This window comes from Leucoraja erinacea, chromosome 27 (assembly GCF_028641065.1).
Source record: "Leucoraja erinacea ecotype New England chromosome 27, Leri_hhj_1, whole genome shotgun sequence".
Lineage (NCBI taxonomy): Eukaryota > Metazoa > Chordata > Chondrichthyes > Rajiformes > Rajidae > Leucoraja > Leucoraja erinaceus.
The window spans coordinates 24,367,388-24,392,370 of record NC_073403.1 but is presented as its reverse complement, the minus strand read 5'-3'; the positions used below and the strand labels follow the sequence as shown (position 1 = coordinate 24,392,370).

Genomic DNA, 24,983 nt, shown 5'->3' with positions numbered 1-24,983 from the left:
CACTCCAAGAGTACAAGAGGTGTGAAGGTTCGGGCCGGAGAGGAAGGAGATGAAACTAGTGCAGGAGATCTTGGTGGAAATACCCCTTGAAAACAGGTAAACCCTCTTGGGATGCTTCCAGTCCGAGCGGCGGACAGGTCTGTGACTCGAATCCTGACTCTGAGGCTTGACGGGCGGAGACCGACATCAGGCACAGCCACAGTGGTGGGTGACTCCATTGGCAGAGGTGCGGACAGGAGATTCCGTGGCGACAGACCAGACTCGAGGATGGTGTGCTGCCTCCCTGATGCCAGGGTCCAAGACATCACAGACAGAGTTCAGAACATCCTCAAGAGGGAAGGTGAGCAGCTGGAAGTAGTTGTGCATGTAGGCACAAATGACATGTGTGAGAAGAGGAAGGAGGTTCTGCATCGTGAGAATAGAGAACTAAGTAGGAGGCTGAAAAGCAGGACTTCTGGGGTCGTCATCTCGGGGTTGCTTCCAGTACCTCGTGGTAGTGAGGGTAGGATCAGGGAGATAGCGAATCTGAATGTGTGGCTGAGGAGTTGGTGCAGGGGGCAGGGTTTTAGATTTCTAGATCACTGGAATATCTTCTGGGGCAGGGGTGGCCTGTACAAAGGGAATGGTTTGCACCTTAATTGGAGGGGGACCGACATTATGGCAGGCAGGTTTGCTAGTGCTACACGGGTGGGTTTAAACTAAACAATGGGGGGGCTGGAGCAACAATGTGGAAGCGTATCTGTGCAGTTAACGGGAAAGAGAGTGTAGGAAAGGTCACGTTGAAACTAACACGGCAAGAGAATGGGCACCAATGCAAGGAGACAGAGGGCCGTAAAAGGAGGACAGAAGCAAAAGGTTAAAGGGAAATAAGAGAAGCTTTGTAAGGGGAGCATTCATAATAAGATGAATGAATTGAATGTGCAGTTACTAGTTTAGGAATATGATACAGTTGGAAGTATGGAGAAATGTGTCGACTGGGCTTGTATTCATTAAGAAGGATGTGAGGGGATCTTACAGAAACACATAAAATTCTTGAGGGATTGGACAAGCTAGATGCTGGAAAAATGTTCCTGATTTTGGGGGAGTCCAGAACCAGGGATCACAGCTTAAGGATAGTGGATAACTTGAAACATTGAGTTTAGTTCAGCCACTTCCTGTCAGAGCAGTGGAAGACTGAGGGGGAAAAAAACCAAACCAAAATTGTGATTCAAGCCATGAAGAGAACCATTTAAAATAAAGCGAAAGAACTTGTCTGTTATCACTATCCAACAAATCGATTACGATTTGGAAATGGGATGTTGGAGAGATGATTTAAGTCTCTGGTACAAAGTGGTTTGGAGATTGAATTAGAAGAGGGAATCGCTTAACTCTTGCTGGGGAATGCCAATAGCTTTGTGATAACGAGTTCACTCCAAAATTGTATCCAGTGGAGATGGTAGAAGAATTGGCATCTTCCACATGTCAAAAGGTGGATATGATGGTAATGACACAAGTTCCTTGGAAAAGGATTAAACGTGATCACAAAACCTGAGAGCAGGTTAAATCCAAAAAAATGTGAAATACTCTCCCAGTTCAAAATGGGGAAAAGCAAAAATAGTACGGTTTTCTAATGTGTGCCCAACAAGGGAGCAGTGTTATGGAATTAAGAAATTAATTTGAATCGTTCTTCATGCCTATGATTCATTATATTCCTGGCACTGCGGCCAATCAGAGTGAGGGTGCTTCAACCTTCAAATTTAGCTGGCTTATTAGCACTCTTTGCTTTTTCACTTTGTGACCAAGTTCATGTTCACCATCATATTTCAATTGCTGCTCCCCTATCTTCTGGTCTCAGCTATTTTACAATCCATTGTTATTGAGGAGTTACAGCTTCTTCTGCAACATGTTTTCAGTTTTTAATAAGTGCTGTGGGGAAATGTACGTGATGAGCAGGCATACCTAACTGGGTAAGACAGCACTCGGATTACTGCCCAGACTGGATGGCTTCAGGACAGTGTTTATATACAATTCCTCGACTACAACAGTATTCCGGCGTATCGTTTGAGTCAGACCAACATTGTCTTTTGACAGGTGAATGGAAACTGACTCGTGAAATTGTATCGAAGGTAGACAAAAATACTGGAGAAACTCAGTGGGTGAGGCAGCATCTATAGAGCAAAGGAAATAGGCAACGTTTTGGGTCGAGATTCTTTTTCAGTCTGGTGCGAGGGTGGGGGGAGGGGGAAGAAGCGGAGACAGTGGGCTATGGGAGAGCTGAGAAGGGGAGGGAGAAAGCAGGGACTATCTGAAATTAGAGAAGTCAATGTTCATACCACTGGGGTGTAAACTTCCCAAGCAAAATATGAGGTGCTGCTCCTCCAATTTACGGTGATCCTCACTCTGGCCATGGAGGAGGCCCAGGACAGAAAGGTTGGATTCAGAATGGGAGGGGGAGTTGAAGTGCTGAACCACCGGGAGATCAGGTAGGTTAATGCGAACCGAGCGGAGGTGTTGGGTGAAGGGATCGCCAAGTCTACGCTTGGTCTCACCGATGTAGAGCAGCGGATGCAATAGAGGAGGTGCAGGTGAACCTCTGCCGCACCTGGAAAGACTGCTTGGGTACTTGAATGGAGTCAAGGGGGGAGGTAAAGCAACAAGTGTAGCATTTCCTGCGGTTGCAAGGGAAAGTGGCAGGAGAGGGGGTGGTTTGGGTGGGAAGGGACAGATTGACCAGGGAGTTACGGAGGGAGCGGTCTCTGCGGAAAGCAGACGGGGGAAGAGATGGGAAGATGAGGCCAGTTGTGGGATCGTTGGAGGTGGTGAAAATGTTGGAGGATTATCTGTTGTACATGACGGCCGGTAGGGTGGAAGGTGAGGACAAGGGGGACTCTGCCCTTGTTACTAGTGGGGGGATGGGGAGTGAGAGCAGTGTTACGGGGTATAGAAGAGAGCCTGGTGAGAGCCTCATCTGTAGTAGAAGAGGGGAACCCCTATTCCCTGAAGAATGAGGACATCTCCGATGCCCTGGTGTGGAACACCTCATCCTGAGTGCAGATGCAGTGTAAACGGAAGAATTGGGAGTAGGGGATGGAGTCCTTACAGGAAGGAGGGTGGGAAGAAGAGTAGTCCAGATAGCCATTGGGGTCAGTGGGTTTATAGTGGATCTCGGTCAGTAGTCTATCACCTGCGATGGCGATAGTGAGGCCTAGAAATGGTAGGGAAGTGTCGGAAATGTCCCAGGTGTATTTGAGTGCCGGATGAAAGTTATTGGTAAAATGGCTGAAGTCAGTGAGTTGTGTGTGGGTGCAGGAGGTAGCACCAATGCTTTAATCTGTCTGCTTTCCGCAGAGACCACTCCCTCCATAACTCCCTCGTCAATTTGTCCCTTCCCACCCAAACCACCCCCACTCCTGGCACTCCTCACTCGGTTCCCTATCTGATCTCCCGGTGGCTCAGCACTTCAACTCCCCCCTACCATTCCAAATCCGACCTTTATCTCCTGGGCCTCCTCCATGGCCAGAGTGAGGACCACCGTAAATTGGAGGAGCAGCACCTCATATTTCGGTTGGGCAGTTTACACCCCAGTGATATGAACATTGACTTCTCTAATTTCAGGTTGTCCCTGCTTTCTCCTCTCCTTCTCAGCTCTCACTCAGTCCACTGTCTCCGCCTCTTTCTTTCTTCTTCCCACCCCTCCTACCCTCACATCAGTCTGAAGCAGGGTCTCGACCTGAAAATTAGCATATTTCCTTCGCTTCATAGATACTGCCTCACCCGCTGGGTTTCTCCAGCATTTTGGCTACCTTCGATTTTCCAGCATCTGCAGTTCCTTCTTAAACAAACGTGAAATTGTATCTACAGTTCGTGACACTTGGAGGCAGCAATGCAGCGGGATGGCACAAGAAAAAGGCACCTGGGAAGATTATTTTTCATCATTATTAAGTTTGGAATATAAATTGCATGCAAATACAATATTGTCTGTCTCATGCCACCATTCTGCTTAAATATCACTGTTCCACTTTTGCATTATCAAAAGAGTTTCTTTTCTTTGCTTTGATAGTGATCACCTTAAATAGGCTAATGCAGCATATGAACAAAATTTGATGAAACCTAGTAAGAATGAGAGGATTTCACAAATAGTGCCTTTCAGTGGAAATACACAAATGGAACACACAAGGAACTTTTGACAAATCTCACATCATATTATCAGAGTGCACTATATATATGTTACAGTACATTAAGCTTGGAATGTACAATAGAGAACAGTCTTTGGACAGGGAATAGATGTTGCATTATATTCACAGACGAAAATGTGCTGGATACAGAATATATAATGTTATATATATTATACAATTCAAATAGAAATCTAATATATATAAAATATAAGTATATAATTATTACACAAATATATAATAATTTTTATTTATATAATATTATGCTTATTATATTTATATTAATTGTGAAATAATTCAAATAAATATGTATAATAAAATATAATATATATATTTACATACACACGCACGCACATATATAAATAATGTGACTCCTAATTTATAATATATTACTAGACCAAGTGCAGACCCGTTGGATCTGTTCCCCCAGCGTGCGGTTGTGGGGGGGGGGGGGGGAGGCGGCACGCAGCGTCACACACACTAACTATCTCTCCCCTCCCCCCCCCGCACTCATGCTAATTACCCCCTTGATATTATATTAATATTATTAATTTGCTCCTTTTACCCCATAACCACCCTATTTACTGACATAGCCCCCAACTTGCAGTCACATCTAGGGAGGGGGGGGTAAAAGAGTGAGGGCAGAGAGAGAAGGGGCAGAGGCAGAGAGACACAGAGAGAGGGTCAAGAGGGATAGGGGGGTGGAGAGGAGGATAAGAGGGAGGGTGGGTGAGGGGGAGGAGGAGAGAGGGAGGGTGGGTGAGGGGGAGGAGGAGGAGAGAGAGAGGGAGAGAGTGAGGGGAGGGGTGGGGAGCAGGAAGGGGGAGGGAGGGGGGAGGGTGGAGGGATGAGGGTAGGGGGTGTGGAGGGGAGGGGGAGAGATGAGGGGGGGAAAGGGGGAGAGAGAGGGGGTTTTGCTGAGAGGGGAGAGGTGGGGAGCAGGGAGGGGGAGGGAGGGGGTGGAGGGAAGGGAGTAGGGGTGTGTGGAGGGGAGGGGGTTTAGGGGAGGAATGGTGGGGAGGGGGGAGAAAAAGAAGGGAGGGGGAGAGGAGAGGGGGAGTAGAGGGGGAGGATGGGGGAGGAGAGGAGGGGTGAGGTGAGGAGAGGAAAGGGGGGGGGGAGGAGAGGAAGGAGGGGTGGAAGGGGAGGGGGAGATGGGGGAGGAGGAGAGGGAGGGAGGAGGAGGGAGGGGGGGGGGGGGGAGGAAAGTGAGGGGAGATCCTAAAAAACATTTTAGAACCAAAAAAGACACATTCTGCAAGCATTGTAGAACCAAAAGAGACACTTTTTGCAAACATTTTAGAACCAATAGACACATTCTGCAAGCGTTTTAGAACCACTAAGGACACTTACATTTGAGTAGACATGTGTTCAGTGTTATTCACAGCTCAGAGGAACGTGACCCTCTGCCTTCCTCCAGCTTGCAGACACTGATTGAGGCACACCACTTCCTGGTTTTATAGTCCCTCCCCCCTGCCGCCAGCAGGGGCAGCAGAGAGAATGGGGAATTTTGTAAAATCATTAATATCTCTGTCATTTTTCATCGACGGGAAAAATCCTCGGCACACATATGGCGGAGGGGGGCTCTGAGCAAGGTGGCCAAAAATGACGGCCGTAGGTGGCGGTGTTCTCTCAGAAATCGCAGCACAGATGGCCAAAACCGGTCAAGAACAGACTTTTAGTAATATAGATAGATATATATTATAAATGATATATGATATCATAATATATGATAATGTATTATAAATTAACATACAAGCCAGAACAGGTCAGTACAGAAGATTTCATTCCCTGAAGGACATTAGTGAAGCAGGTGGTTACATGACAAATTGAATTGTAGCCATAATAATATATTGATTTTACTCATTCTTTTCACTAAACTAATGTGTTTTCCATTTCTCTGCATTAAATTTAATCGACTATCTTTACACCCATCCTACTAGCCTGCCATTATTAGAATATGTGTCGTATGGAACAGGAAAAGGCCAGCCCACTGAGTCCAATGCTGGCTAAAAATCACCTATTTACACGAATCTCATTTTTTATTCGTCCTGCATTCCCACCAACTTTCCACCACATTTTGCTCAACTGTTCACGGGGTGGGGTGGGGTGGGGGTAATTCACACTAGCCAATTCATATAGCCAACTCAAACCTCTTTGAGATACGGCAGAAAACCAGAGTACCTGGGGGATAGTCATGCAGTCATAAGGGGAATGTGCAGACTCCTCAGAGTGAACCCCTAGCAACCTGAAGAGGGACCACAACGTCGCCTATTCATTCCCTCCAGAGATTCTGCCTGACCCTCTGAGCTCCTTGAGCATTGTGTGTTTTGATCAAGCTTCCAGCGTCTACACCTCCTTGTTGTCCCTATGATGCATCTTACCTTGATCGAGTGACTTGTTCAATCTTTCTAGTGTCTCCTCTTTATTAATTTTTAGTTGATTCATTACTTCTCCATGGTTTATTTTTGCAGCATTTTTCTCATTGGTATAGATGAAGTCAAAGTGTTCAGTTATTACCTCTCACGTGCCCTCTGTCTCTACATGTAGATTTCTTTTTTGCTCCTTATTGTAAAAGGACTTACTGCACACACACAAGTCTTTTACTATAACTGTTTATTAGGTCACTGTTAATCACTATGCTGTAGCTGTCCGTGGTCGTGCTGAAAGTGGTGAGGAATGAGGAGCGTTCGTCCAGAGGGATCTGCCAGAAGGAGCTCTTGGCGTCTAGGACTGAAAAGACAGTAGCAGGGCCGACCTGTGCAGCAACGTCCTCTACCGTCCGCATGGGGTAGTGGGGGCGCTTGATGGCAAGGTTGAGGTCCTTGGGGTTAATGCAGATCCGAATCTCGCTTTTGTCCTTTTTGGCTGCGACGACCATGGTGGAGACCCACCTGGTGGGAGCGCTCACCTCCTTGAGGATGCCCATGGTCACCATATCGCGCAGAGTAGACTCCACGCGGCCCTTCATGGCAAAGGAGACGCGGTGTGCCGGTCGAATCACCGGGTCGACGCTCTGGGTCGACAACAATCTTGTAGTCGCAGGGCAGCTTGCCCAGAACGTCATCAAAACGGTCGGGGTACTCGGTCAGTGGGTCCATGGGGGCCTGCACCAGGTGAATGCTGTGGTGGAATGAGACTAGCCCCAGGTCCTGACACGCACGGGCGCCCAGCAGGGTGACGTTGTCAGAGTCCAGCAGGTGGAAAGTGAGGGGCCGAGAGGCCTCTAGAACTGTACAGATAAGAGTTGCCTTACCCACGGGAACCAGGACGCCCCCCCCGTAGGCATGGAGGCAGGTGTCGCCAGGGAGTACTTTCTCACCAGATCTGATCTGCTTGAAAAGGCTTATTGACATAACATTGGCGAAAGCGCCAGTATCGACCTTGGCTGAAAAGGAATGGCCGTTCACAGTAACATGCACAGAGGGATCCGTAATCAGAGCAGGTGTACCCAAAAGTGAAAAAATAGTTGGATCTTCACGAGAGGGGAGTGCATCAGAGTCTGGGAGCTCCTCCAGCTCGTACTGAGGAAGCAGAGCGCTATCAGGGAGTGCAATGTTGTTTAGTTCGGCAAGGTTGTTTAGACTCCTTCTTGGAGCAGGGACTGGCTTCCCACGGGAACGGGAGGCGGCAGAAAAGTGGCCGAGTTTGCCACAGGAAAGACAGGTCTTGCCCTGTGCCGGGCAAATGTTTGAGGGATGAGCCGTAAAAAAGCAGTTAGGGCAGCGTCGCGGGACAGTGGAGGTGGCGACTTTCATGGGGAGAGCCGCGGGGTTGCGTCGCGTAGTCAGGCGACCGGCTTGACCGGTGAAGTTAATGTCCTGGGGAGCCTGTCTGGACACGGAACCAACGGCTTCAGACATGCGTGCAGAATACATAGCATCCCGCAGTGTCAGATCGGGTTTAACTAAGAGTTGCTCACGCAGTCTATCGTTGCGGAGACCATTGACCAGGACGTCCCTAATTAATTCGTCAGGGGTGATTGTGTCAAGGCGGCAGCGCTGAGCCAGGTGATGCAAGGCGGCAATGAAAGTGCCGACAGGCTCGCCTGGCAGCTGCTGCCTCTGGAAGAATTTGAAGCGTTCGATGATGTTGTTGGTAGGAATATCACAGAGGGCAGCGAACTTATTAAGGAGACATACCGGGTCGTTGCGGTCCTCTCCGGCGGCGAAATGGAACGATGCATACTGATCCATAGCTGCAGGTCCCGCGAGGTTAAGCAATAGGTGAGCCTGTACAGCAGGAGTGGCATCAGGATGGGCGATAGCAATATAATGCTCGTAATCGCGCTGGAACACGGTCCAGCGATGGACAATGTCCGTGTCGAACACCAACTGGTCTGGTCGACGACAGTGGTGGGACATGATAAAAGAAAGGAGGGAAGGACTGGGAGAAAGAAATGATAAAACAAAAACCGATGAACAGGAGACGCAAGTCTACCGCTATGACACCATGTAAAAGGACTTACTGCACACACACAAGTCTTTTACTATAACTGTTTATTAGGTCACTGTTAATCACTATGCTGTAGCTGTCCGTGGTCATCACTGGAGCTAGAGAGCGAGCTAGAGGTGGGGACACTACAATTATACTGGAGACAATGGGGAGTGGTTAGTAATACGGGAGGTCACTATGGTTAAAGGAACATGCACTGATCTACACTTATTTACTTATCCATTCCACTTTCTAGTTATTTATTATTTATATGCGTATAGAGGACATTTTCAGCATCATTGTGGAGGGATCGGACAGATGACGCGTTGGGTCGTGACCCTTCTTCCAACTGAGGAATGGTCTCAATCTGAAATGTCATCTGTCCATTCCCCCCCACAGATGCTGCCTGACCTGTTAAGTTCTTCCATTACTTTGTGCTTTGCCCAAGATTCCAGCATCTGCAACTCCTTGTGTCTCTAGAGGATTTTTTTAACTTATTTTTATCTCAGCTACTGATCTACTCCCATATTCCCTCTTTTCTCTTCTTCTTTTGTTCTTTATTTGCCATCCAATCCTTTTGGGTTCAACCTGATTGTCAACTTGCTATTAACCTGATTTCTGTTGAATGTTCCCTTTTTGAACCTCCTTTCTTCCTCTCAGAGAAACTCTGTGGAGCTGCAGAAGTAAATGTATTCAGTGTGAGGCTGTCAGTTCAAAAGCTAGCACTGTGCCTCTGACAAACTCTGTAAGAAATGCTTTCTGTTGAAGGTGCAGTGGATGCATTATGTATTTAGGGTCAGTAAGACTCTGGCAATTTGGTGCCAGTTGTTCAGATGTTCCAATGATCTGGTGTTTGGATTAATTCATTAGTACGCTAAATCCTCAATCCATGGACTTGTCTTTCATAAAGTCACCCGTGTGTGACTGGGAATGTGGGCTGGAGTTGGGAGCACCAGGGGTCAGGAATGTGGGTAGGTTTGTGGACGACACTGGGGTCCAGGTTGTGGGTCGGGTGGTGGCTGGAGTTGATGACCCGAATAATTTGACAATATGAAAGCCTTAAACCATTTATCCTGCATTTGTACACTGTAATCATTTATAGCCTTTTCGCTGACTGGATAGCACACAACTACAAGCTTTTCACTCTACCCGAGACAACAATAAACTAAACTCGACAAGCTGAACTGTACAGACTGTAATTCAACAGGTTCTGTTTCTCTCACTCCCTTTAAACTGACCAGGACTTAGTCCCTCACCTCCTTTGAACTCATTGGATTCAATGAAAAAATTATTGTACTGCAGCGTAACATGCAAAAGAAGTGAAATAAAAGTATGTGTAGAAAGGAACTGCAGATGCTGGTTTATACCGAAGAGAGACGTATGAGATAAAGGGGGATAATAAAAGTATGTTGGGAGTATCATCTAATAAACCCAGGAATCTGTTGGTCCTGAGACTCGATTATCAGCACTTCACTTAATTGTGTTCCAAATTGTTAAGTGTTGCAATTGAAAGAATTAGGGCTTTATTCTTTGGAGCGCAGAAGGTTAAGGGGGGACTTGATAGAGGTTTTTAAAATGATGAGAGGGATAGACAGAGTTGACGTGGAAAAGCTTTTCCCACTGAGAGTAGGGAAGATTCAAACAAGGGGACATGACATGAGAATTAAGGGACTGAAGTTTAGGGGTAACATGAGGGGGAACTTCTTTACTCAGAGAGTGGTAGCTGTGTGGAATGAGCTTCCAATGAAGGTGGTGGAGGCAGGTTCGTTTTTATCATTTAAAAATAAATTGGATAGTTATATGGATGGGAAGGGAATGGAGGGTTATGGTCTGAGCGCAGGTATATGGGACTAAGGGAGATTATGTATTCGGCACGGACTAGAAGGGTCGAGATGGCCTGTTTCCGTGCTGTAATTGTTATATGGTTATATGGTTATATGGTTAAGAGTGCATAATCTGATACCGCTGTATTCTAAAAGCAAATCAAAATTGAACAATTCTTTGCTAAAAGAAAAGTGTTGTGAAATCAGAGACAAAATATGATTAGGATTGGTGATCTGGGAAAAATTGAGATAAAACATTGACAGAGCAACTAGCAACAGCTTCTACAACTGATATCTCATTCACAAGGCATTGTACCAGAGCAGTATCACATAAAATTCAACCAAGTCTCATGAACCAAATGTGGCATGGTGGCATAGCAGTAGAGCTACTGCCTTACAGCACCAGAGACCCGGGTTCGATCCTGACTACGGGTGCTTGTCTGTACGGATTTTGTACGTTCTTCCCGTGACCTGCGTGGGTTTTCTCAGATCTTCGGTGTCCTCCCACACTCAAAAGACGTACAGGTTTGTAGGTTAATTGGCTTGGTATTAATGTATAAATGTAAAATTGTCCCTTGTGTGTGTGTGTCGCTTGTTGGTGCGGACTCGGTGGTCCGAAAGGCCTGTTTCTGATCTGTATTACTAAACTAAACTAAAACGAAAGCTTTTAAGAAGCATCCTAAAGAAGTGGCGGAAAGAAAGAAAGGTTTAGGAAGGAAATATCCAAGCTTGAAGGTTTGGCAGTTGAGACGGAGTAAATACTGGTTGAATGAAGGACATTGGGGTTGAACAACAGTTGGATTGGGAGAGAGATAAAAATTTCATAAGGATTTATTGCAGGTGGATTCAGTCTCAATTATACACTGTAAAATATGTCTATAACACAAGTGCAAATATTTGCCACTGAAATTGATATTAGTAGAAACAGACTGAAGAAGGATCCCGACCCGTAACGTCGCCTTTCCATGTTCTCCAGGGTTGCTGCCTGACCCGCTGAGTTACTCCAACACTTTGTGCTCTTTTGATATTGATAACTGAAAATTAATAAATGAAAAGCGTACCAGGCCTTACAACAGTGAGCAAATTGTTCTACATGTTTAACATGCAGGTTGAAAATTGCCGCAATTACTCTCTGGATCATTTGTGTGTTCATTTCTTCTCTTTGAAATGTCACTATTGAGTTGTGGAGAGTAAAACCCATTTATAATATTTACAGATACTATGTATTTTGTCTGACAACATAAGGGTCTGATTCCAGCAGCTGAAAATTATCATCCGACCTTAATTTGATCACAGCTCTTCACATAAAGGACAGAGCTTTGCATTTATCTCGAATTTTTGTTTATGATTCCATGATCTAAAACTCTTCACAGTCAGTCATGTGTAGGTACTGTTATAACATCAGGAAGATTGCATCTCATTAAAGAAGGCAAGGTTCCAAAATAGTAATGAGATAATTGGATGGAAATTGAAAAAAGATGTGATGAAGGTTCACCTACTTTGTGTAAGGCCTCATGCAGCAAGATTCCCTCATGCAGGTCCTTGCACGCTTTCTGCATACAAAAGCCTTTACCTCGCTTGCTGCAGGCATTTCAGGAAGAGGAAATTAGTTAGAATTCAGTAGCTTTGCGAGGTTCCTTCCCCTATCTTGAGCGTTTGGATCATGGATCGAGGGACAATTTGAGGAGTGGGCAATCTATACAGGGATGAAATGGAATTACTCCACTCAGTTGTCCATAAACCATTCAGGTGTGCGTGAATCATAGAAACAAAGAAAATACGTGCAGGAATAGGCCATTTGGCCCTTCGAGCCTGCACAGCCATTCAATATGCTCATGGCTGATCATTCAAAATCAGTACCCCGGTCCTGCTTTCACCCCATATTCCTTGATTCCATTAGCCCTAAGTGCTATATCCAACTCTATTTTGAATACATCCAGTGAATTTTCCTCCACTGCTTTCTGTGGCAGAGAATTCCACAGTTTCACAATTCTCTGGGTGAAAAGGTTTTTCCTCATCTCAGTTCTAAATGGCCGACCGCTTATTCTTAAACTGTGTCCCCTGGACCTGGAGTCCCCCAACATCGGGAACATTTTTCCTGCATTTAGCCTGTCCAATCACTTAAGAATTTTTATGTTTCTATAAGATTCCCTCTCATCCTTCTTAATTCCAGTGAATATAAACTCAGTCAATCCATTTTTTTTATCACATGTCAGTCCCGCCATCCCACAAATTAACCTGGGAAACCTACACTGCACTCTCCCAATAGCAAAAATGTCCTTCCTCAAATTAGAAGACCAAAACTGCACACAAAACTCCAGATGCGGTTTCACCACAGTCCTGTACAACTGCAGTAGGACCTCCTTGCTCCAATAATCAAATCCTCTTGCTATGAAGGCCCCCCCCCCTCCCCCACCTGCCCCTTCACCTCGACTCCATTCAAGGACCCAAGCAGTCGTTCCAGGTGCGTCAAAGGTTCACCTGTATCTCCTCCAACCTCATCTACTGCATCCGCTGCTCTAGATGTCAGCTGATTTACATCGGTGAGACTGAGCGGAGGTTGGGCGATCGTTTCACCGAACACCTCCACTCAGTCCGCAATAACCTACCTGAACTCTCGGTGGCTCAGCACTTCAACTCCCCCTCCCATTCCCAATCCGACCTCTCTGTCCTGGGTCTCCTCCATTGCCAGAGTGAGCAACACCGGAAATTGGTGGAACAGCACCTCATATTCCGCCTGGGTAACTTGCGTCCGGATGGCATGAACATTGAATTCTCCCAAGTTTGCTAGCCCTGTCTCCTCCTATTCCTTAACCCTCGAGCTGTCTCCTCCCATATCATTATCAATTAATATTAAAATCTAGTTTAGAGTTACAGCGTAGAACCAGGCCCTTCGACCTACTGAGTCCACGCTGATCATTGATCAGCTATTCGCACAAATGGCGCAGTAGTTGTGTTGCTGCCTTACAGTGCCAGAGACCTAGTTTCAAACATGACTACTGGTGCTGCATGTACGTAGTTTGTACATTCTCCCCTTGACCTGCATGGGTTTTTTCTGGGTGCTCTGGTTTCCTCCCACACTCAGAAGATGTACAGGTTTGTAGGCTAATTGGCTTGGTAAAATTATAAATTTTACAAGAGGGGTAGGATGAGAGAAGGAGGAACTAGTACAAGGTCACCGAACGGAAGGATTAATGAGAAGATAGTTATTAGGAGAAGGAAGTTTCACAGGAAGGACAGGCAGAGAGAGGTCCCATGAAGGAGCAGCCAATAAACCATACCAATGCCCCTACTTCCTCGAAAGACAGGAATTTTGGCATGTCTCCAATAACTCTTACCAACATCTGCAGATGCACCATAGAAAATATCAAGATTTGATATTTGATCTTGATGTATCACAACTTGGTATGGCAACAGCTCTGCCAAAGACCACAAGAAGTTACGGGATGTTGTGGATGCAGCCCAGTCCATCACACAAACCAGCCCCATTAACTCCATCTATACCATGCTGCCTCGGGAAAGCAGCCAATATAACCGAGGACCATTTACACTTTGGTCATTCCCTCTTCTCTCCCATTAGGCAGAAGATAGAAAAGCTTGAAAGCCCATTCCGCCAGATTCAGGAACAGCTTCTTCCCTGCTGTTATCAGACTACTAATTGATCCTCCTATATGCTAAGGGCATAGTCCTGATGCCCCAACCTACCTCATTGTGATCTTTGCACTTTTTTAATTTGCACTTTTTTTGTAACTGGGATGCCATAATGCTGTGTCTCTTTGCAATACCTGTTGTACTTATACACAGCTCAATTGCACTTGTGCATAGTATGAATTGAATTCAGAGCATACAAACAAAGTTTTTCACCGTATCTCAGTACGTGTGATAATAATAACCAATATCAACACCAAGAGGATGCATATCTTCTCTGAAGATATTAAGTCGCGTCTCATTTGATGTTTTTCACGAAATAGATATGTAGAATAGTACGGTCTTGCAGTTTTTTGTAAGTTATTTTCACTGGCTAAAAATAGGAAAAACTATGCTTATTGGAATAATGTTCTAAACAACAAATTTTAGCCGGCCATTTTTTTTAGCCTTAAAACAGTTGCAATGTTTCATGGAGGCACAAGGAACTGCATAAGCTTGAAACTTACTTTGAACACAAAGTGCTGGAGCAACTCAGCAGGTCAAGCAGCACCTCTGGAGGACACGGATTGATGATGTTTCGTTGGGAGCTTCTTCAGATTGAGTTGTTTCATTCCTAGATTTATTGATTTGCCAGGTTTAATGTAAAATGTTGTTAATCTTTTGATATAACTGGACTGCAACATGAATTGTTGGTGTACTTGGCAATGTGTGCATTTATTATCCATCCCGAATTGCCCCTGGATTAAGGATGTATTTAAGGGAAAACTACATTGGTAGGTTTGGAGTCACATATTTGGACAGATTGAGTAGACCAGCAAATTTCTTTCACCGGAGGACATTATTGAATTAGATGCTTTTTCATACAATCTAGTGATTCCATTGTTAGCATTACTAAGATCATCTTTTCTAAAGAAATAATCCAACTTTATTTAATAGTTCAAATTTTTATTCAAGGAAATTCATATCATCGTGTATCTGTAAATAAACTATCAGAATCTTTCTGTTCGAGCATATAATTTATAATTCTATTGATAATCCGTGTGTAAATCAGTTGGCTCGTAATCATAGCTTGTAAAATAATTATTTGAAACATTATTATACACATGAAGATTTAAATTATTTGATTACATTCCAGCATTGAATTCACTCATGGGTAACCAAGAGTCTATCTCTAAGCTATCAGCATTCTTTGATTAGATTTTATTCTCCATTTTACTTCTGGGTGACTGTTACTCTATGCAGAAATAATTTAAACGAATTGCCAGATTCTAATCTGTAGCTCATTGTTGGAGAGCCATCTTTAATCCTTATATGAAGTAATTAAATTTGCTGATTAGATTTCAACCTAATTCACACCCAGGTATTCTTAAATTATCCAATGTTGTTTACAAACTATACAAAATTGGTTTCTTAACTAAGACAGTCTCATTATAAGTCTTTAATTATCAATTTAGGCAAGCTTTGATGAGGGAAGTGGAAAATCTGTTTTACTGATGTTGCCACTAAAACATTTATGTTCCTTTCATTCTGGAATTGGACTTCTTTCAGCTATATTTTCAGTTCATTTCTTTGTGAGGACATAAAGTGACATGACTGTGGTGTCGACAACAGGTCTATGATGTCTGTATGGGTTTGCACGCAGTATTTCTATTGGCATCAAAATGCTGTTTTCTGTTAATGACTTTTCTTTGGTAATTTCTACATATTAAGCATTTTGTGAATTCCGCATTAGCTCACATGAATTGCCCAAATGAGCTGAGATTAAATGGAGCGAATCAAATAGTAAGATCTTTATTTATCTGACAATGACTTATTCATTACTTAATGCTTTCTCCTGCAATCTTTTGTTACAATCTAATTTACGTGTGACCAAAGTTTACTTGCCCTAGCTAATATATCCTTCGTGTCTTGATTTAGACTTTTGTCTGATTTCATCACCATGAAAGGCCTTGAAATTTGTTCCAGTGTCAGTGTAAATCTAGCTCGCCCTAATACATGGGAAACAGAAGCAGGAATATCTAATACAACTTGGATCATAGGAGAGTGTAGGCACAGGAAGAAAACCTTTGGCTCGCCAAGGCTACACCAGCCACGATGCCAATTTGACGAATCTCACCTGCCTCCATATGGCCTTTATCCATCTGTTCCCTGCCTGTTCATGTGCCGGTCTGAATACCTCTTAAATGTTGCTAGTTGCTGTCTGCTTCTCCCACCCTCGGACAGTGCGTTCCAGTCACATACCTCTTTCTGTGTTAAAAAATAATGGCCTTGTAAATCTACTTTTAACCTTCCTCCAGTCATCTTAAACCTATAGTATAACCCTGACATTTCCACATTGGGAGAAAGATTCTAACTATTTATGCTATTTGTGCCTCTCATAGTTTCATATACTGCCAGCAGGTCCATGCTCAGCCTTTGATGTTCAAGAGAAAGCAATCCAAATAGTTCCAACCTTTCTTAACACTTTACAATCCAGGCATCATCCCAGCTCAGTCCATCTCAGGATCCTTCCATCCTTTATGTCTTCACTGCGTGTTGCCTCAGATAGGCTGGAAGTAACAACAAGGATGCCAGCCAACCTGACCATTTCCCTTTGTCCCTTCTACTTTGCAGCTCAGGATCTCAGGGTGAGAGGAAGCGTTGTCCTGGTAAATGTGGCAGTCGGTAGTTTTGTAGTCAAGGTCTGTCAATATTCTGTGTCACCCATGATGGAGATGGAGAGATCAAGAAAGGGGAGGGAGGCGGCCGAGGGAGACCAAGTGAATTTGAAGGCAGGGTGGAAAATAGTGGTAAAGTTAAGCAAATAAACAAGTTATGCACAGGTGTCGGATGCAATGTAGTGGAGAAAGAATTGGGTACGGTGCCAGTGTACGTTTGCAACAAGTTTGACTGTTCGATGTAACCGACAAAAGGGCAGGCATAGCTAGGGCCCATGCGAGTGACCATAGCTACTTCTTTAACTTGGAGAAAGCAAGAGTAGTCAAAGGAGAAGTTGTTGATGTTTGATAGTCTATGAGGTCATTAGTCATTCTTTACCCTATTCCCAGGGAAGAAAGGAGCCTGTGTTTTCTTGATTTTTATATCCTTACATTTCTGGCATCATGCTGTGTCTCTCATTCCTCATACTGTTGTATAATTTGGTTATACGATGCAATTGGAAAATAATACTAGACAGCTGTGTTCCATTGCAATGATTATCAATCATCTGATGCAATTTTTCTTATTTTTTCACCAACTGTAAACATTAAATGGGTTGGCAATCCATGTAGTTTATATGGACTTTAGCAAGGCATTTGACACGATTCTGCATGATAGGCTATTCCAAAAGGTTAAATCACAAGGGATTCGAGGCTATTGGCAAACTGGATTAAAAATTAGCTCTGTGACGGGACGCAGAGGGAAATGATGGATGGGTGTTTTTCTGAATGGAAATCTGTGACAAGTGTTGTATCGTAACGATCGATGCTGAGACTATTATAATATATAAGTATAAATGACTTGGATGAGAATGTTGGTGGTATAATTTGTAATTTTGTGGGACAATAATTTGAGGAAGGACATTCTTGGTATTGAGCGAGTGCAGCGTAGGTTCACGAGGTTAATTCTCGGGATGGCAGGACTGTCATATGATGAAAAAATGGAGCGGCTGGGCTTGTATTCACTGGAATTTAGAAGGAAGAGAGGGGATCTCAGGGAAACAAAAACATTATTAAGGGATTAGACATGTTAGATGCAGGAAACATGTGCCCGATGTTGGGGAAATCCAGAACCGGGGGCCACAGTTTAAGAATAAGGGGTGGGCCATTTAGAACCGAGATGAGGCAAAACAGAGAGTTGTGAATTTGTGGAATTCTCTGCCTCAGAAGGCAGTGGAGGCCGATTCACTGGATGCATTCAAAAGAGAGTTAGATAGAGCTCTTAGGGCTAGCAGAATCAAGGGGTATGGGGAGAAGCAAGAACGGGGTACTGATTGTGGATGATCAGCCATGATCACATTGAATGGTGGTGCTGGATCAAAGGGCCGAATGGCCTACTTCTGCACCTGTTGTCTATGTATCTATTTAACACAAAATTGATGAACTTGTAGATAGTGCAGAAGGTTGTCGAAGAATATACTGGGACACAGACCAGTTGGAAAGTTGGGAGTGGTGGCAAAGGCAATTTAAAAAAGTGATGGATCATATTCTGGTAGGATATTTCAAAATGTAGGGGAGGAACCTTAGGAAAATTGATTGACAGACGGACCTTGAGTGTATGTTCAAGGTTGAAAGAAGCCGTCTACATGGATTACACAGTGAAAAAAGCATTTGGTATCATATCATAGCATGAGGCACTGAGTAAAAGAGTTGGTATGTCATAGTCAACAGGTCATACAGCATGGAAACAGGCCCTTGGCCCAAGCTACCCATGCTGACCAACATGTCCCATCTACACTAGTCCCACCTGCCTAAAGAGTCATCGAGTCATGTTGCGGTTGTAAAAAACATTGGTCAGACTGCACTGAGCATTGTGTACAGCTCTGGTTGTCATGCTGTCAGAAAGATGTGGTAGCAATAGAGAGAGAGCGTGCAGATTACATTCATCACAATGTTTTCTGAAATTCAGGACCACAGTTGTAAGGAGAGGTTGGATAGGCTGGTTGTATTCTCACTGGAATGTAGGAGGTTAAGAGGTGACCTTGTAAATTTTTTTATTATTATGAAAGGCGCAGATAGAAAATATAGTCCGAATCTTTCTCGCAAGGCATGGGAGCCCAGAATTACAGGTTTAAGATGAAAACGCAGAAATTTAAGGGAGATTTAGACTTTAGATATACAGCATGGAAACAGGCCCTTCGGCCCATCGAGTCTGAACCAACCAGCGATCATCCCGTACACTAACACTATCCTGCACACTAAGAACAAAGCTGTATGACTTGGAGTGTTGAAGAAAACTGGAGCACACGGAAAAAACCCAGGTGGTCACTAGGGAACGTACAGACGGGACCCGTAGTCAGGATCGAACCCGGGACTTTGGCACTAAGGCAGCAGCTCTACCATTACACTCTGTGCCACCCTTACACCACTGTGCTGTCCTGGGATCTAAGGGGTGACGCTTTTCCACTCAGAGTGTGACTATCTGGGATGAGGTGGTGGTAAAGGCAGATGCAATTGCAGCATTTAAAAGTTGGTTGGACAGGTTCTTGGGGAGGTAAGTTCCTACTGGGATATGGGACTAATGCAGGCAACTGCGGGGTGGTGCAGAGAGGCACCACTGTTGGCATGGACAAGGTGGGCCGATTCTGTGTTGTATATTTAATTGATTCTATAATTGTCTTTCACAATTTCTTTTGAAAAATCGAAGTGTATAGATAAAAAAAGACTAACAAATAATTCAAAACAAATGTCCTCGTTTCCGAACGCATACAGGAAGACCAGTCAATCCACGAATTACCTGATAAAATCAGACAGCATGTTTGAGATGAAACATCAAGCCATGTGCCTGGGGGTCAAATATGCCAGTTGTCAAAGTATTGCTTCGGATCAGGCTCAGGAATTAAATATATGAGTGGAACTTGCCTGATGTATGGTGGCAGAGTTAAATAAAGCCAGCACTCTGATGGTTTTGTAATTGTTTTGTGTGTTTCCAAATGGCATTCAGCTCAAACATAATAAGGTTTGCAACTTAACAAAAAATATTCTCGAAGCCGTCTTCCATGTCAAAATTTACTGTGAAACAACTGCTCGGGAAAGTTCACCGTTTACCGTTCTAGAATGTCGCTACGGTAAAACTCCATGAATCCAATGTTCAGAAATGCCAATTATTAACCATCTGGCTCACCAAGTCCCATTTCTCAGGTTACGTTAAGAGTAGTTTGAAGAAAGGTCCCAATCCGAAATGTTGCCTGTTCATCATCTCTGTTCAGCATCTCAGAGATGCTGCCTGATCCCAGCACCGAGCAAACAGCTAACAATGGCCCGTTTCCTTTATCATTGTTACTTTTTTTGCTTATCTTTCATTCATTTATTTTATCTCCCTACATCACCTTCTATATCTCTCATTTCCCTTTCCCTTGACTCTAGTCTGAAGAATGGTCTTGATCCAAATTGTCACCCATTCCTTCTCTCCAGAGATGCTGCCTGTCCTGCTGAGTTACTCCAGCATTGTGATGTGCTGAGTTACATTGCTGCCTGATGTGCTGAGTTACTCCAGCATTGTGTGGATCGCTCAAGATTCCAGTAGCTGCAGTTCCTTGTGTTTCTGGTTAAACTAACTGGGTTCAGGCCAAAATTGATTACACTGCTGTGCTTGATCTTAAAAAAAAAATTGAATGCCGGGTATTAATATATTTGTGTGAATAGTCTGAAAAGTCAACTAGTCTGGCATCAAAGACCCCAGGGTGTCTGATTATCAGAATTATTGGAGATTGTCTGTACTGAAAGTAATCCAAATACAATTACAAATCTTAATGCAAAACCCAGAACTCAGCGCTTCAAGCAGCACCTGTGGAGGGAATGGACAGACAACATTTTGGGTTGTGACGGAGAGGATTAGTGGGGAGAAAACTGGAAAGGAGGAGCGGGGGTGGGTCAAAGCCTGGCAAGTGACAGGTGAGGGGGGTTTTGATTGGCAAAATGGATGGAGCAAGTGACAAAGGCTAGAGCTAAAAAGGAGACAAGCGGGTGTCTGAGAAGGGGAATGAAATGTGAAACTGGAGGGAGGAATATGGGTGGAAAGGGACAAGAGAGGGGAAAAGAGTGGGTATAAAGAAAAATGTGAGATAGGAGAAGAGCCTACAAAGGGGGGGGGGGGGGCGGGGGTTTTGTGCATATGGGGTGGGGTGGAGTCTTACTTGAAGTTGGATCTTAATGTCTTATAAGTCTTATGGTCTGAATTGAGTGGTTCAATGGTGCATTTATTGTCACCTGAGCGAAGTGCAAACGCAGTGAAATTATTTTCTTACAATCTAGCAGAGTATCGCCAAAGCTACGCACATGCCCGATTAGCAAATTGTACAGAAATAGCCTATTGATCCCGCATGGAAGAGGCACCATGTTTTAGAGCCATTTTCAAAGTCCAGTCCATGCTCTTGGATTGACCTGGGAAGAGTGATCTCTTATTATTTCACAATATTATCTCAAATAATGCATTTTAAATTCAAAATCTCTTAGAATTGCGAAGAAAACCTTAAAGCTCCCTGAAGCTTAATGAAGCGCCAGAAACCTGTCTGACACACTTAACAAGTGTGGATTAACAAAGAGGAAAGAATTGTGGTGAATTGGGCAGGTGAGGAGATTTGTTAGGTGCTGTTATTTGGCAAGAAATTAATTTTTATCCCAAGTTTTAACTGTGATTATTCTGAAAAATGGGAACTGTGTCCAGCAGATAATTGGGATTTGGATGTGGTAAGGACCTTGCTGGAAAGTTTATTTTTGCTTTTATTCCATTGGTATAAAAATGTTAATTCTAAAATGGCAGTATAACGCAGAGAAAAGGAATGTACAAGACCTTCAACTCTTACTTAAGATGAATGGTTCACCCCAGCCTGTGTGTGTATATGGCACACTATAACTTCAGCTGGCAGAAGGGCACTTTTTAAAATAAGAATCAAGCTGTTCTATTATACTTTATCTTTTTTTTACATTGGGAGAAAGCTTTTATCGCCTTTTCTGAATATTGGCAAATTTCCCACTTCCTAGATGAAATTACACAATGGTATTAAAAAAAAATCAACTGAGTGCCTTTATTACTGAACTCAGTGCAACCTTTATTTGAACGCCCTACACAGTTGTGTTGGTTCATTGCATTTCACAAATATAAATATGTTTAAGAAGTAAGGGCTTTTATAATGAAATGATAACATTAACAGGAGCAAGTAAGTGATTGTAATAGAACTTAAATGGTGTAAATCATAGCCTTAGAATATCCAAATACATACTACAGTCAATTTCCACCGACATCCGATCACTGAGGCTGTCAGCAAAGCAACTCAGCAGCACACAGCAAGGACCCATGAACAATAACGATGTTACATGTCGGTTAATATTCTTTCAGCGGCGTGAGTTGAAGAATGAATATTGACCGGGACATTAGGGGAACTCTCCTGTCATCTCTGAGCTGTGCAGTGAGATCTATTACACTTGCTTGAGCTTAACCACTGGGTTTAACAACTCATCCAAAAGTCAGAATCACTGACAATGCAGAATTCCCTCAGCGCTGCACTGTAATGTCAGCCTAAATTATGTGCACCAGTGCTGGAATGGGAAATGGTCACAAAGATGTACAGAGATATACAGGCTGCAAGCACAGCTGTGCCAACATCATGTCATAATGACATTGAGAGCTAACATTGAATGAGATGAATTGTTACCACTATTTAGCAATGTGTTCTTGAATGACAGTTCTTAAAATGTAAGGACTGCTTGCTGTCAAAGAGAAATCAAAAGATGGATTGTCATCTAAATGGAGGGAGACTGCAAATGAGTGACGTTGAAGAGATTCGAGATGCTCTTGTGCCCGGACCACAAAAAGTTAACAGGTAGGCCCAAGATGTGGTTGAGAAAGTCAACGGCATTTTGGGCCTCATGGTGAAGGAGAGGTGGGAATAGAGAGGTTTTGTACAGTTGTACATAGGCCATACCTAGAATACTGATTATGTGCAGGAAGGAACTGCCGATGCTAGTTTATACCGAAGATAGACACAAAACGCTGGACTAAGTCAGCGGGACAGGCCGCATCTCTGGATGGAAGGAATGGATGATGTTTCAGGTTGAGGCCCTTCAGATAGCGCAGTTTTGATCCCTTATCACAAAAAAGGATATTGTTTCATTGGAGGGAGTTGGAGGAGATGTATCGGACTCAATCATGGGATCTCGTGCCAAGAGTCGCTGGACGGTTTGGGTTGTGTTCCTCGGAGTTTGGAAGAATGACTGAATTCAAATATCTGAGATGTTAAGAAGGCTCAACAGGATAGAAGTGGAAGAGTCATGAACAAAGGAACATAGCTTCTACTATTACACGACCATTACACTGCAACCATTGCACTTTTCCACTTATCTATGATAAGTTATCTATGACCGGGCAGTCACGGTGGCACAGCGGTAGTATTGCTGCTTTACAGCAAAAAATGCAGCGCCAGAGACCTGGGTTCGATCCCGACTAAGGGTGCTGTCTGTATGGCGTTTGTACGTTCGCCCCGTGATCTGCGTGGGTTTTCTCCGAGATCTTCGGTTTCTTCCCACACTCCAAAGTTAATTGGCTTGATAAAAATGTTAAATTGTCCAAGTTGGCGATATGCAGAGTACTGCCCTGCTGACTACAACATTCAGAAGGTTCAGAAGGTATGATTGTGCTTATCTGTAGTATGTTTTTACTGGATTGCATGCAAAACAAAGAATTTCACTGTACCTAGGTCCATAGGCACATGATAATAAAATAGCAGCATCAACATTATAGCTTCAAAATAAGGGTCTGGCCACTTAAAACAAGTGTGTGGATATTACTTCTCTCAGAGGGTAATAACTCTGGACTTCTCTGCCCCTGAGAGTGGTGCAGGCCAGATCATTAGCTATATTAAAGATGGAGATAGATAAATATGTGAAAGATTGCAAAATTGAAGGTTGTGTGGAACTGGTACAGGACTCGAGGCCAGAAGAGTTCAGCCGTGATCAGACTGAATGGCAGGGCATGCTTAAGGGACCCAGTGGCCTACTCCTGTTCTTATTTTGTTGCATTCCTGTGGAAGGTGTTTTGTGAGTTAGAAGATAACCAGAAATGGCACTTGTCTTTTTTTTTTATTGACTCGTACCAAAGGTCAAGCAGCAGCTTCTTTTATCTAATTAGATATTAGACTAAGGTCATTGGAAATGTTGTAGTGAACAAGTGCTGCCTGTCATCCGTTCCGCACAGACATACCCAAACAACTTGAGGGCTTTTACACCAGGAGTTAAGGTCACTAGAAATCCCAAATAACACAGGTCAGTGCTACACAAGGTGCTCTGTGTGAACATGACAAACTGCTTGTATCTCCTGTCTCTCAGGAATCGTGGGAAGACACAGCTCTACATCTTACTCTGGCTGCCTGTACTTTTCGAGCTAAGTGAAACCTACCCAATCCGTATTAAGGTTGGCGGAGAGAAAAATAAATGCAGGAATGCAGTCTCATTAAATGAAGAAATGGACACCAGCGATCCTTCACTCCCACAGAACTAGATTTGGGTGGGTGAGGTACGAGTTGAAAAAAACTTCTCACTTTTAACCTAATCCCAGTAATGTTTTGTGGGTGGAACGTTTAGTTTAGTTTAGAGATACAACATGGAAACAGGCCCCTCAGCCCACCGAGTCCTTGTTGACCACTGATCCCACATTCACACCAGCTCTATGTGATTCCACTTTATCTCATCCACTCCCTACACAATAAGGGTAATTTTATAGAAGGCAATTAACTTCCAAACCCGCATGCCTTCGGGATGTGGGAGGAAACCGGAGCACCTGGAGGAAATCCATGCAACCACAGGCAGAATGTGCTAACTCCACACAAACAGCACCCGAGGTCAGGATCGAACCTGGGTCTCTGACGCTGTGAGACAGCAACTCTACCAGTGGGCCACTGTGCCGTCCCTACAGGCGATGGTGAGGTGGTGGTTAACTTGCTGCCACAGGATCTGAACCAGAAAATGCAATTTGGAATAGTTGGTTCAATGTTAAAATATCTACTGAAAATCAAATCGTGAGAGAAAATTAAACTTCAACAATTTGGCACCTGAGTGTTTGGAAATCCTGATGGTCCATACTCACTGCTCTGTTCAGAATGTGAGCCAATGGTTCAGAGTACATAGTCATACAGTGTGGAAACAGGCCCATCAGCCCAACTTGCCAATGTCAACCCACATGCCCCATCTACAGTAGTCCCACCTGCCTGCATTTGGCCCATAGCCTTCCAAGCCTG

General features: G+C 44.0%; 1 protein-coding gene across 1 annotated transcript in view; it reads left to right on the top strand.

The window, feature by feature from the left end:
- The window catches only part of LOC129710031 (acid-sensing ion channel 2-like), a 78,301-nt gene extending 54,054 nt beyond the window's left edge, over nucleotides 1-24,247 (top strand). The window contains exons 3-4 of the mRNA XM_055656717.1: nucleotides 22,438-22,574; nucleotides 24,076-24,247. Coding sequence (XP_055512692.1) covers nucleotides 22,438-22,574; nucleotides 24,076-24,247 — 309 coding nt within the window. The remainder of the gene's footprint in view (nucleotides 1-22,437; nucleotides 22,575-24,075) is intronic.
- The last annotated feature ends 736 nt before the right edge of the window (nucleotides 24,248-24,983 follow it).